The sequence below is a fragment of the Protopterus annectens genome, chromosome 3.part1 (assembly GCF_019279795.1).
Source record: "Protopterus annectens isolate FY-2018-M chromosome 3.part1, PAN1.0, whole genome shotgun sequence".
In the NCBI taxonomy this organism is placed as follows: domain Eukaryota; kingdom Metazoa; phylum Chordata; order Ceratodontiformes; family Protopteridae; genus Protopterus; species Protopterus annectens.
Genome location: NC_056732.1, coordinates 1,849,773,410 through 1,849,788,174, shown reverse-complemented (window position 1 = coordinate 1,849,788,174; position 14,765 = coordinate 1,849,773,410). Strand labels below are relative to the sequence as shown.

Here is a 14,765-nt window from a genome sequence, read left to right as displayed (position 1 = left end):
TGGCATCATTGAGATGGCTTGAGGTAAGAGTATTCCAGTTGATGTTAACATACCCTAGAATGATTGTTTCATAGGAGATGGTTTGAGAGATCCAGGCTAGGAAGTGTTCTAGTATAAGGATGTTATTGCCAAGGGGTATATATATTGCAGCAATGGCTATCTTTTTATGTCTAAGTTGCAGTTGATTATGAAAACCTTGGCTAGGTGAAAGCTGGGGGGGGGGGGTATGGTAGGGGATAGACTGAGAAATTTTCAGCATAATGTATAGCTACCCCACCACCCTTTTTACTTGGTCTGTCTTGGCATAAGATATTATATTCTGGAGGGAGGATTTCTTTGTTAGATTTGTGGGGTTTTAGCCATGTTTCCGAAATACAAAGGATATCTGGGGCATGTAGAGCTACACAGGAGTATAATTCAGGGACTTTGCTTAGGGTACTGTGGATACTGAGTGTAAAAGATGTTGAGATGTCTGATGAATGGGGTGGAATGTGTTAGTGAGTAGAAATGGGAAGAGGTTAGAGTTGGGGGAGTGAGCAGGAAAAGAGTTAGTGAAGGGGCCAGGATTAAGATGAATATCTCCAGTGAGCAGAAGGGTCAGTACTGAGCTAGACAGAGTACAGTTGAGAGGGTTAGGTTCTGAGGATTTTATTTTAAGCTTTAGGAAGTTGTGAGGAGGTAGAAGTCTGTATCTGAAGAGGTGTGTAAAGTGATGAGAAATGAAGGAGGGTGTTATAGGGTGGAAGAAGGGTTTAGGATGTATGGTTTGTGTGAGTGGAAGGATGGGAATTTGGTATGAGTAGGGTGTGGGATTATGGTAGGATGTGGTTAGGGAGAGGGTAAAGAACAGTGGTATAGATAAGAGTAGATAAAGCATTATGTTAGGAGTCTAAGTGGGGAAATGGAATGTATGTGGTGAAGTACTATCTGAGGGGCTGATGGAGGTAAAGAGGTTGAGGAGTAATGTCTGAGGAAGTGGTAGATTAGTGGGCAATGTAAGTATAACAAGTGTGCAGGGAGGAGGGTTAGATAATAAGGTAACAGTATGGGAGGGGTTGTGTGATATGAGTTAGAATATGTGATAGGTTGGATAAACAGTATGTAGGGAGGAGAAGGGATGTGTGTAGAGGTGGTTAGGTATAAATGTAATTGATGTTGTGGTGGGTGGGAATTCGGGTAGGGTAGGGGAGCAGAGTGAGCCCGAGCATGAGCAAGGGCAAATGGAGCAGGGTTGCACCATGAGAAGCAGGAGAAGCACCAAGAAAAACAATCAGAACAAAACAGTAAGTATGGCAGAATGTGGGCAGAGAGAGGCAGGAGGAGAAGGGAGAAAGGCTACAGAGAAAGAACTGTGAATTCCTTAGGGGAGGGGAGATAGTAGCAGCAGAGAAGGGAGAGAGGTGTTGGGCAAAATATAGTGTCTAAGGAAAAGGGATAAAAAGATATACAAGCGAGAGCAGCAGTGGATGTGGGTAGAGTCGGGAAAGAAGGTTAGTCACAAAAAGAGTGAATAAAGTTAAGAGAAAGGAGAGCTACAGGGCAGGCACTAATAGAGACAAAAATTATCTGGAAGAGGGGAAAATGGTGGGGTGAGGAAAGTAGGGCAGGTACAACAGGTAGAGAGTTATATATGGGGAGTGGAAATGGTGATGTGCAAGCTGTAGCCGGCTGTGGGAGAGCACTTTAGGGTATTACAAAGTGAACTCAAATATATAGACTTAGTGTGGACATACTTTAACTCTAGCGAAGTAGGTGCAGGACTCAGCAGAGAGGACTGTAAGTCAGCTAGTTCCAGGCAGGCTGGGTCTGAGGGCTTGAAACTGTAGATAGTATTAACCTGAAAAAGAGAGAGAGAGGCAGTGGGTTTGGAGTATAGAGGGGGCAAAGAGAAAAAGTAGTATGATGCTGGACAGAGTGTGTAAGATGTGGGGGTAGTCAGTATGTGAGGATGAGTGAGAGGAGGAGAGAGGGTATGCAGGTGGGAGCTATGAGTGGTAGGAGATCTATGTAAGTTTATTATGGCAGGACCTCTGGAGGAAATGAGTGGTAAATGTAAGGCTGCTAAGTAGGTAGACAGGGAGGTATGGAGATAGAGCGCATACAGTGTGGGTTAGCTACTGGGTTTAAGGTTTAGAAACACTGTGCTGTGCTAATGCAATACATAAAGTAGCAAACATATATGCAGAGCACAAAAATTATTAGGGAGTCTGTATAGCAGTAGCCAGCTTTAGTTAAAAAACATAAATAACACAGTAATTATCCAACCATACAGTACAGTTGAGAGGATTATGTTCTGAGGATTTTATTTTAAGCTTTAGGAAGTTGTGAGGAGGTAGAAGATAATGATAATTATAGCAAGTTATAGGCATAAATACACTGATGTAGAAATACAGTATTGATTCACCAATGAGCACTAAGTTATTTAAACATGTTTAAACCAATGAGCAGTCTAAGTAGTTCCTAACAACAACATATAATGTCTATTTAGGATTCACAGTCACTATAGCTCTTCACAGCAGTACAACATGAGAAGCAATAGGTAATATTTACTGCTATTGCAGCTTCTAATCTGGTTTAACATTAAATCACTGTCGCAAAGCAAAATATTACTCACTTTATCATTATTCACACCACACACAAGCCTGTCTTTTATAACCTCATCTTTCAGATCACCAAATCTGCACATTTTAGCCTTATTTCTCAAGTTGGTTATATACCTTGTAAAAGGCAGATCATGTCTCCTAAACCTGATAAACTTCTTTGAAGCAATCACCAAAGCCATAGACGAGGGTAAGGTGGTTCACACAGCCTATCTAGATCTTGCCAAGGCTTTTGACACCATCCCCCAATCTGGAATTATAGATAAACTCACTAAACTAGGTATAAATCTCTATCTCACAAGATGGGCTGCCAACTGGCTCACTGACAGAACCCAAACTGTGAAAGTAGCAGACTCCAAATCCAACTTCAACATAGAAGGTCTTTGGCTAATGAAGTTCACAGATGACTGCAAACTAGGAGCCATAATCAAAACTCCTAATGATGTGGACATCCTACAAAAGGGCCTCACTGAGACAGATGCCTGATGTCAAAGCCATGGCCTTAAGCTGAATGCCAAAAAGTGCATTATCATCCCCTTTCGTAAAAACTCTGTACCCATGAACTACAACATAAGCGGTAGTATACTTAACACCGAAAGTGTGATAAGAGACCTTGGGACACTGATGGACAGTAGTCTCTCCTTTGAAAATCACATCACCACAGTAGTCAGGATATCCTTCTACGTGGCACACCTCATCACAAAAGGTTTCTCATCCAGAAAAAAAGAGGTCATTGTTCCCCTCTACTCATCACTCATTAGACCCATTATAGAGTACAACACCCCTTTTGGTATGTACCTCACAAGACATCTGCAACAACCGGAAAGGCCGCAGAAATACCTCACAAAGTGGATTACCGGCCTCAAACAGATGCCCTATGCAGACCATCTCAAAAAACTCCAGCTTTACTCCGTTGCATATTGCCTACTCAGAGGTGTTCTCTGCCTAACATACAAAGCTATGTCAAACCCAGAACCGTTGGGCATGCTCCACTTAAAGAAATCCCAATCCTTCCGAGCTACACGCTCTAGGGACCTAAACCTTGTCACCACAATAAACAGAACATGCCGGAGGGATAGATTCCTGTCCCAGAGACTTCCCATACTCTGGAATAAACTACCTATCTATATCAAACAAAGCTCCACATTAGCACTCTTCAAGAAAAATCTTGATGATTGGATGGGAAATAGGAAATTCACCCCAGGGATCACTTCTGTGGCTCTGCTTGACAGTGGCACAGGAAAATATTGGGTGGCTAAAGCCAGGGTACCTTTTTGGCTGGGCATGTATAGGCCCTAAGGCCGATAGCCTAGTACCTACCTATGAACCTATGAATATGCTGGAAAAGTTTCACCAGGCTTTTGATCTCTTGTGTAAAATAAGTGTCTTTCCATTGTAACATTTGTTTGGGGGCTACACATTTCTCTAAATTTACATTTTAAGTACTCAGGGTCTTCCCGTGTTTCAGCCAGTACCACAGTATGGCAGTCTTCCCCCTCCCCTGCAAAGACAGCAGGTGCATACGCAAATGAATGCTTTCTTTCAATGGCTTCTGAACCAGCTAAATTAAGTATAATAAATGCCTTTTGCCATGTGACTTTGTCAGAAAAAGCAGCCTGTATGAAATTATTGTACTCTTGCTCACTCTCCAATTTTCTGCAATATTGTTATCAAATGCAAGACGATTTGGTCTGTGAAGGCCTTCTCCCATGTGAACAAATTATGTTTAAAGACAATGCAGCCATGGGCCTTGTAATTATGTACAAACATGCACACACACCAGGTACTTGTAATAATATTCAAATGCACAATAATCTCTTTGAAAGACTGTACTTTGTTAAATATCCTTTGAAATAACTGTACTTTGTGAAATGACTTCATTGTAAGACTGCACACACTTGCCAACACTTTGTACACTCCAGATATTTAATGTGAAAAGGTAGTACATTGCAAAAAAAATCATAATTTCCCCTTTTTTATACTATTTATGTGATTCAGATATTGTTTTAAAAGTTTTTGTAATTATTTTTAATATTTTTATCTACATGACACAGTCTTGGACATTTTGTTTAATTAGAAATTTATTTTGAGCATTCTGAGTGCTTTATATTTGCCGTGAAAAACATAATTTAAGTGAGTTTTAGTGCCTCAGATTTGTTTCTGACCTGTTTGTGAGTCGTTTGAGCATCAGATGATCCACTTCTGTATATTCCTCAAGTTCTAACTGCGTGTCTCATGGTTTTGACTCTGGATCCCATTCTGACACTGTGTCATTCATCTTGTGTATCTGAATAAATCGATGAGCCTTGGGTGTTTAAGTCGTTTATTACACACAAACACATCTGGATGGATGGCAGGAACATTAAACTTAAACTGCATAGACAAGTATACACTCACAACAAGCTCCGTGCGCACACAAAATAATACCAAGTCCAATTGTTGGATGGATGGCAGGAACATTAAACTTAAACTGCAGAGACAAGTATACACTCACAACAAGCTCCGTGCACACACAAAATAATACCAAGTCCAATTGTTCAAGTCAAAACTGTTGCACGGAAATGCAGAAATCTGGATAAACAAAGTCCGTTAATATTCAACGTGGCTGTCTGCTAGGCACAACATCATACGCTGTTTGAGTTCAATAATGTCAGCTACAAAAGTCATTAATTGCTATTCAGCACTGTTAGGAACTTCCAACAACACCAGTCAACTCCACTGAACAATAACTTGAGAATCACACAAAATCAATAATCCAAGCGTTCAGCGAGGTGAAAGTAAAAGAATTGGTTTATTAAAACATCCGACAAGCGCTTTCGACAAGGTCTTCTTCAGGCCGTTATACAAATTTTTTAAAAAACATTCACAAACATTTATAAAGGATGTGACATAGACATAATGATGTCACATCCTGTTCAAACTACAATATATTAAAGATACAAAACATTTATTTAAAACTTTTGGGCACTACAAAAATGAATCACCTAACATTCTTGCTGGGTATGGCAAATTACAGATGCTATTTGCACATACATCAACTAGTGCAGCTCTAAAACTGTTAGCATCAAAGTACATTAAAATACGTTAAAATGCAAGACATTGTCTGCACCATTCCGGCGCTGTAAAATTGAAGTACCTAATATTTTAGTTAGGTATAACAAAATGCAAACGCTATTTCTACATGCATCAACTAATACAGCTCTTTACCTATTATCAAACAAAATATACATAAGATCTACATTTGTAGTTTAAATCTTGCTATCAGTAGCTGCATTAAAAAATCCTGGTTCACTAGTTGTCAAAAATGCAAAGCGCTAAATCCAACATTGTATACACAACTAAATACATAAAACAGATGTCCTTATTAACCTTCCAGCATCCAGAAACTATTGCAAATACATGACTGTTATAAATATGGGGGGGGGGGTATGGGGCAGGGAGTGGGTATGAGTGTAAATTGGGCTGGGAACCTAATATAGGAGGTCAGGAGGTGGGGCTAAATGAGTGAATAGATGATCCTATGAAAGAGGTATAGGGTAAGTGGAAAGACAATGTAGGCAAAGCTATTAGGAATGTAATGGGTGCTGCTAGAACCGTGTAGTCAAAGGGTCTGAATATAAACTGAAGATCTGGATTCAACGAATAGGTTTGCCTTTGAGTATGGGCTTGATTGATACCCTATCATTCAGGCCGGGGCTCCTATCAGCCCTCAGTCTAACAATCCATTTCACCTCTGTCTGTTCTGTTTTATTACATACATCCCCTCTTCTATTACTAGGTCTATTCAGATCTATTACTTGAAAAACAAAACTGTGTTCATTCGAGGTGTTGGAGATATGTTTGGCCAGTGCATTGGATGAACATTGCACCTTAATTTTGTATACATGCTCCCTGATTCTCTCTTTTAGTTTTCTATCTGTCTTTCCTATTAGAACGAGGGACAGTGCACGCATGTAGCCAAATATATAACATGTACAGAATCACATGTGACTGGTGACGTAAATGTATATTCTTGTTTGGTACTTGGATGCGAAAAACATTAGACTCTTTTATATATTTGCATTGATTGCATTTATGACATTTCTTAGTTATGTTGATATTGTCACTAACAGGTGCTCCTCTATCTATCCTATTTGGACCACATAACATCTTATGAAGGTTCATTTTATTTTTATACGTAAATTTGGGGGTATCATCTATCACCTTAGAAATGGCTGCATCTGTCAATAAGATATCCCAATATTTCTTATGAATGTACTTAATACTATTTACGTCTTGGGTGAAATGTATAGGGATTTGAAAGTATTCATTACTGTTATCAGGTATATATCCTGAACTCAATGTGTCAACGTGTGGCATAGCAAAGTACGGATGTGCTCTACCTTCCCTTAGGGTATCTATCCCACTAAAATTTACTTCAATTTCTTCTTCTGTGTATGAGCGGTCTAAAAATTTAGTCCGTAAGTTTTGTTTTTCAAGTAATAGATCTGAATAGACCTAGTAATAGAAGAGGGGATGTGTGTAATAAAACAGAACAGACAGAGGTGAAATGGATTGTTAGACTGAGGGCTGATAGGAGCCCCGGCCTGAATGATAGGGTATCAATCAAGCCCATACTCAAAGGCAAACCTATTCGTTGAATCCAGATCTTCAGTTTATATTCAGACCCTTTGACTACACGGTTCTAGCAGCACCCATTACATTCCTAATAGCTTTGCCTACATTGTCTTTCCACTTACCCTATACCTCTTTCATAGGATCATCTATTCACTCATTTAGTCCCACCTCCTGACTTCCTATATTAGGTTCCCAGCCCAATTTACACTCATACCCACTCCCTGCCCCATACCCCCCCCCCATATTTATAACAGTCATGTATTTGCAATAGTTTCTGGATGCTGGAAGGTTAATAAGGACATCTGTTTTATGCATTTAGTTGTGTATACAACGTTGGATTTAGCGCTTTGCATTTTTGACAACTAGTGAACCAGGATTTTTTAATGCAGCTACTGAGAGCAAGATTTAAACTACAAATGTAGATCTTATGTATATTTTGTTTGATAATGGGTAAAGAGCTGTATTAGTTGATGCATGTAGAAATAGCGTTTGCATTTTGTTATACCTAACTAAAATATTAGGTACTTCAATTTTACAGCGCCGGAATGGTGCAGACAATGTCTTGCATTTTAACGTATTTTAATGTACTTTGATGCTAACAGTTTTAGAGCTGCACTAGTTGATGTATGTGCAAATAGCATCTGTAATTTGCCATACCCAGCAAGAATGTTAGGTGATTCATTTTTGTAGTGCCCAAAAGTTTTAAGTAAATGTTTTGTATCTTTAATATATTGTAGTTTGAACAGGATGTGACATCATTATGTCTATGTCACATCCTTTATAAATGTTTGTGAATGTTTTTTAAAAAATTTGTATAACGGCCTGAAGAAGACCTTGTCGAAAGCGCTTGCCGGATGTTTTAATAAACCAATTCTTTTACTTTCACCTCGCTGAACGCTTGGATTATTGATTTTGTGTGATTCTCAAGTTATTGTTCGGTGGAGTTGACTGGTGTTGTTGGAAGTTCCTAACAGTGCTGAATAGCAATTAGTGACTTTTGTAGCTGACATTATTGAACTCAAACAGTGTATGATGTTGTGCCTAGCAGACAGCCACGTTGAATATTAATGGACTTTGTGTATCCAGATTTCTGCATTTCCGTGCAACAGTTTTGACTTGAACAATTAAACTTAAACTGACTGACTGCTACACTCATACAATCTTTCACTCTGGCTGCTCACTCAAAATGGCACTCTTGCTTGCACATGATCAGTACTTATATGCATGTGTCCACTGACTGGAATGTTCTCAGAGGTATATCACACACTCTGATCCACAACATGTTCATGTGCTACAATCTACATATGAGATAGCTCATTCTTAAACTGATAAAGTTATTTGTCATGTGTTACATCCTACAAAAAGGGACACCTTATTCTTACACTGATACAGTTATTTGTCATGTGGCACAACCTAAATAGGGGATACCTCAATCTTACACTGACACAGTTACCTGTCCACATGCTATAACCTACACAGTGGAACATCATTATTAACCTGATGCATTTACCTGTACATTTCCCACAACTTACACAGGGGATAACTAATTCTAACAATTATACAGTTATTTGTACATGTGCTATAATCTACACAGGAGGCACCTCACTCTTAAACTGACACAGTCAACTGTACATGTGAAAAAACCTACACAGGGGACACCTCATTCTTACGCTAATACAGTATTCTGTACATGGGCTACAACCTACACATGGGGTACCTCATTCTTACACTGATACAGTTATCTGTCATGTGCAACAGCCTATATGGTGTATACCATGTTTCTACACTGATACAGTTCTGTCATGTGCTACAACCTATCCAGGAGACAACTCATTCTTCCACTGATACAGTTTCCCATGCATGTGTTAAAAGACCTCAGAAGATTTTTCTTTTTGTTAGCTAAATTTTTCTTTTTGTGTTTTTTAACCAGTTGGTTATCTGCGTGACCTTTTTAGTCTTTGTTTTAGTTTGTTAGTTTGTTAGTTGGGATATTTTGTAGACACCCTAATGTTTATGGATATCAGCTGGGTATGACAACCCTGTGTTCCCAAAGGACAAACATTCCTCTTATGATGTGCTGATGATGTCATAAGAAGGCAGAAACATGCATGCCCACAGCTAGAGGGGTTTGACTTTAATGGCCTGAAATTATCTATAAATAGACTTAAAAATGAAAGTAAAAGAAAAAGGCATGGACATTCAGAATTGCCATTTAGCTGAAACACCTAATATCCTTAAGGGGTGATTTGGATATATCCAATGAGGCCTCTGATGCAAGAGGTTTAAGGTATCACACAGTTAGAAGTCTAGTTTTGCTAGCTTTTTCTTTTTGTGTTTTTTAACCAATTAGTTATCTGTGTGACCTTTTTACTCTTTGTTTTAGGGCATTTGGAAAATGGGAGAGGCTTCCTGATGCTCTCTTTGACCACATGCCTGGTAACTACCTATGAAGTTCATTAATACTTCATCTGAATGTGTAGCTTTTTGAAAAAAAAAACATTGCTTAAAATCCCTTTGTCATTGTATTAGAATAACTTTAGGAGAATGTTGATAGAACTCATGTTTCCTTCATGAGTTTCTAATACCATCTACCAGTTTCTTGTTCAGCCATATCACTTTATTTAATGACAGGTCTTCATATACCTCCAGATGTAAGTGAATGGTTACAGACTTTTTGATCACTTTAGGCAGAGGACTTCCCATTGTACACACTGTGTATTAAAAAGACAGGTTACTTACGCAGGCCAAATGCAAAGAATATTTCCTTCCAAATTCTGTACTGCAGGGGGCCATTATATTCCCCAAGATTCAGATTATCAGACACCAGAGCAGAGTTGGACTTATTTTCTTCCTCCATTCTTTTTAAAACCCTAAAGTTAAATACAGGTAACAGTATGAGTTCCAGCACATTCATAAGACAATGATTTAAACAATAATAACAGTAAAATAAATAATTGTACAACCATACCATTTATATTCATCCAAGTTTTCCTATGTAGAAAAGAAAAAAATAATTATAATATCATCCTGGATATTTTGGTGGTTTGACTACATATATATGATTACAAAAATATTCACAAGGTTTATTTCACATATTATGGTTACAAAAAGATACAGCTGCCATGGCAGATAAAAAATAAAAAAAGGTATGAAAGTAAACAGTTGTTCAAATGAGAATCAGCAAGTGTGTGAAAGACACAGTCACACATATGTACTAAACTTAATTTCAAAAACAGTTCCTTTAGCGTTCCTTAAATCGATGACTGCATTTGGCTAAAAAAACACTGAAATAAAATATTATGCAAATTTGCTTTGAAACTCCATTTTTTTCTTTTTGCATTGATATAATTTCCTTAGTTTTCTTTGACATTCACTAATGTCACGGGTCAGAATACTGAAAACTGCCACAGATCGAAGGTTAGGTTATGTTATAAAGCACAAGTAACTAGTTTCATTAATTTTATTCAAATACATGATTTGAAATGACTTGGCAAGACTGAAAGAACATGCCAACTTAATGGTACCACAAAGCAATTATTTTGGGAAGGTGAAACCCCGACAGGATTAGTGACAGCGATAAAAGGGACAGGTGGTAGTTATATCGGAAGGCCTAAATGTATGCTGGGTAATGGAAGTACTAAGGAAGTCTGGTGAATACAGGATGTGGGAGAAGAATCCCAGAAAAGACTGATATATGCTGGGATGATTCACAACTCATTACAGACAGCTGTAAGAAACAGGACCTTAGACAATCAGCTGTTAACAAGCTTCATCCAGTAGTTTGGGTTTGAGTCCCTTAAACTCTGTTTGTCTGCTGTGTGAAATTAAGCAAGTCACTGAACCTGATAATGCTCCCAGAGCCCCAGGGAAAATGGACCCAATCCCAGCTGGACAACCCAGAACTATAATAGAGACACTTAAGAAGAGGCCACTAAAATAGTGCATAATTTACATATTAAGTGCCATATTAACAGAGCAGCTTTATGTGAATAGTGTTGAGCAAAGAAGTCATAGGGGTACCTGATAGAAAACATTCACTGACAAACAAAGTCCTCAGAGTATAAGTAGGCAGTGCAATTAAAAATAAGATGCAAGAAAAGAACAGAAAACAATTTGAGACTATAAGACTGATGGCTCAGGGGAGACATGAAGAAGTGTTATTACACACAGAGCAGTGCAGAACAGCTCTCCTGCAGAATTAGTGTATAGAATATTAGTGCGTAGAATACAATACTGGAAGAGTTGACACAAGGAATTATGAGTATAGCAGCTGAAGTAAACTTGCACACCTTGGAAGGAGGGCTGTCATCGGTATGCAAGAGAACATTGCCACAGGCACACTGGTTAAATAAATGCATTAGCCCTTTTGCTGGTGTCAGCATGGATGGAATCATATGGTGTAAGAATTATGTGGAAGTCACAGTCATGGCATGGGGGAATCCCACCAGAGATGACATTAGCAGTCCTGATGCGCAACTGTTATCCAGAAGGGGAAATGGTTAGTGAGCTCTGTTCCCTCAAGAGAATTAATGGCCCATAGAGGGTGGCTGTTTGATGCTTCATAAACAGCATGGGAGGGGTCACAGGGGGGAAAAACAGTTTGTGGATTCAAGAAACCATGGCACAAGTACAAGGTCATCCTTATGAGGCCTGATTTGGAAGGACAAGCAGTAAGACAACTAGGGACTGTGGTTCATCCTGTAAGTAATGGAAGAGTGTATAATCCATCATGTCTGGATATACAGTTGAAATCTATGTTCCTATGTTTCTATATGTAGTTTTCAAATGAAGGAACAAAATTCATTTGCACTGTTTGTTTTAGTTGTTTGTCACATTACCTGGTTATTTGAATCTATATGTAGCTTTCATCCACGTTTTTAGAATGTTTATCTTAGGACCTCACCTCATGAGCTGCTTAACATCACTGACACATTCAAACCCAACTGGTGATTTCTGTAGTTATCATACAGAGTAGTCTTTTCCCAGGACTCAATAAAACCCATGTAGGGTCTGTATGGAGCCTACACAGAATGCATCAGTGTACATGGCCATGGTTTCCCCTCAGTAGAGTTCCATGCATATTAATCATGCATTGCTGCCGAGGGAGATCACACTAACACAGATATTGAATACGTGTAAGCAACAGTGTAGAGGCCGCCCCATACTTGAGGACTGTCAAGAAAAATTCTGTATAGGTGGTAAACACTGGACAATACTTTTTTTTATCTTTATGCGATGTTTGTGCAGAGCAGCATGGTGCTGAGTGATGCCAAGCTGCGCTTATACATATACCGCAGACATCTGGTATATATCTAAAAATAGAAACCAGAGTTAATCAGTTGTATTTTTTTCTTCCTGTTTGTGTGGTGCAGCTCGATGCTTAGCAACACTGAGCTGTGCATATATAGCAGCCATCTGGTATATATTTAAAAATAGAAAACGGATAAAATCAATTTTAATTTTTAAAATATTTTTTCCTCCTGCTTGTTTGCGTGTTGTGGCACAGTGATTAACAATGTCACTAGACATCTAAAAATAGAAACCAGATGTATTTAGTTGTTATAGTTCTACTGTGTTTAGCAATGTATAAACCCATGCAGCAAAGCTGCACAATGCTAACAGGCACCTTACTAGTATATGTAAAGATATAGCACTTCCTTTACTATCCAAGTGGCTAGATAGGTTGAGTCATGACCTACAGTGTAGGTGGTCCCATGTTCAAGTCCTGAGCAGTTATACATCTTGCATTTATTGCTGTGAAAATGCATCAGGTGACTGAAACATCAGTTTAATTTAAAATTAAAAAACTGTTACGTTTAGAAAAGCTGCACAATGCTAAGCAGTGTTTAAACATGGTCTGTGGTTTACATCATTTGTGCATTGCTAAGCTCTGTTTAAACATGGTCTGTGGTTTACATCATTTGTGCATTGCTAAGCAGTGTTTAAACATGGTCTGTGGTTTACATCATTTGTGCATTGCTAAGCAATGTTTAAACATGGTCTGTGGTTTACATCATCTGTGCATTGCTAAGCTCTGCTTAAACATGGTTTGTGAGATTTTGCATGATGATTAGCTCTGCTAAAATGGTTTGTTCAAATGTGCAATGTGCTAAGCAATGCAATGTTTTTTTGAAAGTTACAGTATGACATGTAAGGGCAGGAATGCAGACTTTATAAAGGCAATAGGCGGGAATTTCACACCATTGATTGTAGTCTTCACTCGGCTGTCAATATATGTGGTGCTGTTGGAGAGTGAGTGAGCTCTTGAGTGCAGAGGTGGGGTGTGCAAGAGCCCAAAGTTTTTGCTGGACTCCTGGCTAAGAACTGGGAACCCTGGCTGCTGTATGGAGATTACGAGGGCACAGAGTGAAAGTCTGAGGCCTTGGATCGGTTGGCTATGGAACTTACCAGTGTCACTGGTATCTCCAGAACTGGTGAGCAGTGTCATCACCACTACAACAACCAGAAATGTAGGAGGAGGAAACCTTGGAAACCTGGGTCCAAGAAGCTTGGACTGGGCAGACCCCACAGATATCTAAGTATGTTTGGCAGTATTTTAGAAATGTACATGCAGAATCTGTGTAAACCTGTATGCATAATGGTTTTCTTCTCTTACAACAGCTGCAGATGAGTGGGCTCACACTGTCCAGTCCCATGCAGGGTGCCTGGCCAGGATGAGGCAAGAATGTGGTAAGTAAGGGAACAACAAAATAATAACTTAATGCATAATGTAATTTTATAATAAATTATTTACAGAGTTTGCAGTCTTAACAGTCATGTATGTCATACCTGGCATGTTTAGTAATGTGTCACTGCCTACCTGAAATGGTAAAGCAAGTTAAATCAAGTAAACATGCACTAATGGATAGTATAGCTTCCAAACATTAGTTAATGTTGGGGTCTGCTCATTGTGTGAAATGCTGTAGGTTGCACTCAAATAATGGATAAAGTACATGGGTTATTTATTAGAGGTCTTAACAGCTATCCATGGTCTACATGCTAGAGTTGAAGCAACATTAATCAATACATTTTAAAGGGTAATGGTGTTTTGATATGTAATGTTTTCAAATAAAAAGTGCTCACTATTCCTGTATTAACTGCATGTGTGTTCTGTGTGTTCTAACTCTAAAATGTAAATTAATAAAGATTGCAGCAAAAACTGTCTGAAATAAATGTAGTGCAATACCCAGAGTAAGGTTCAAGCCTGTGTTCTGGCCATTTTGCCTGAAGTAATGTTATATGTTCCATCCACTTGAGTAACAAGGTATATGGGTAAGGTAACTAAGGTCCTGGGCAGTTATCCATGTGTCTTAATGCCAGATTTTAAGAAACATTATCAATAAAAATTTAAAACAGGATTGTGCTTTGATAAGTAATCTGTTCAAATAAGTTTGCATTATTTCTGTATTCACTGCATCTGTGTTCTAATCTGACACCAGTTGACTATTAAATGTAAATGAATAAAGACTGTAGAACAAACTGTGTGAAATAAATATAGCGCAATACCCAGAGTAAAAGGTTCAAGCATGTTTTCTAGCCGTTTTGTAT

At 38.6% G+C, this 14,765-nt stretch overlaps 1 protein-coding gene across 1 annotated transcript in view; it reads right to left on the bottom strand.

Moving 5' to 3' along the window:
- Window positions 1–14,765, bottom strand: part of LOC122797922 (zinc-binding protein A33-like) — a 264,311-nt gene that overhangs the window by 30,178 nt on the left and 219,368 nt on the right. Inside the window, exon 5 of the mRNA XM_044066440.1 lies at window positions 9,957–10,087. Within this exon, the coding sequence (XP_043922375.1) occupies window positions 9,957–10,087 (131 nt within the window). The remainder of the gene's footprint in view (window positions 1–9,956; window positions 10,088–14,765) is intronic.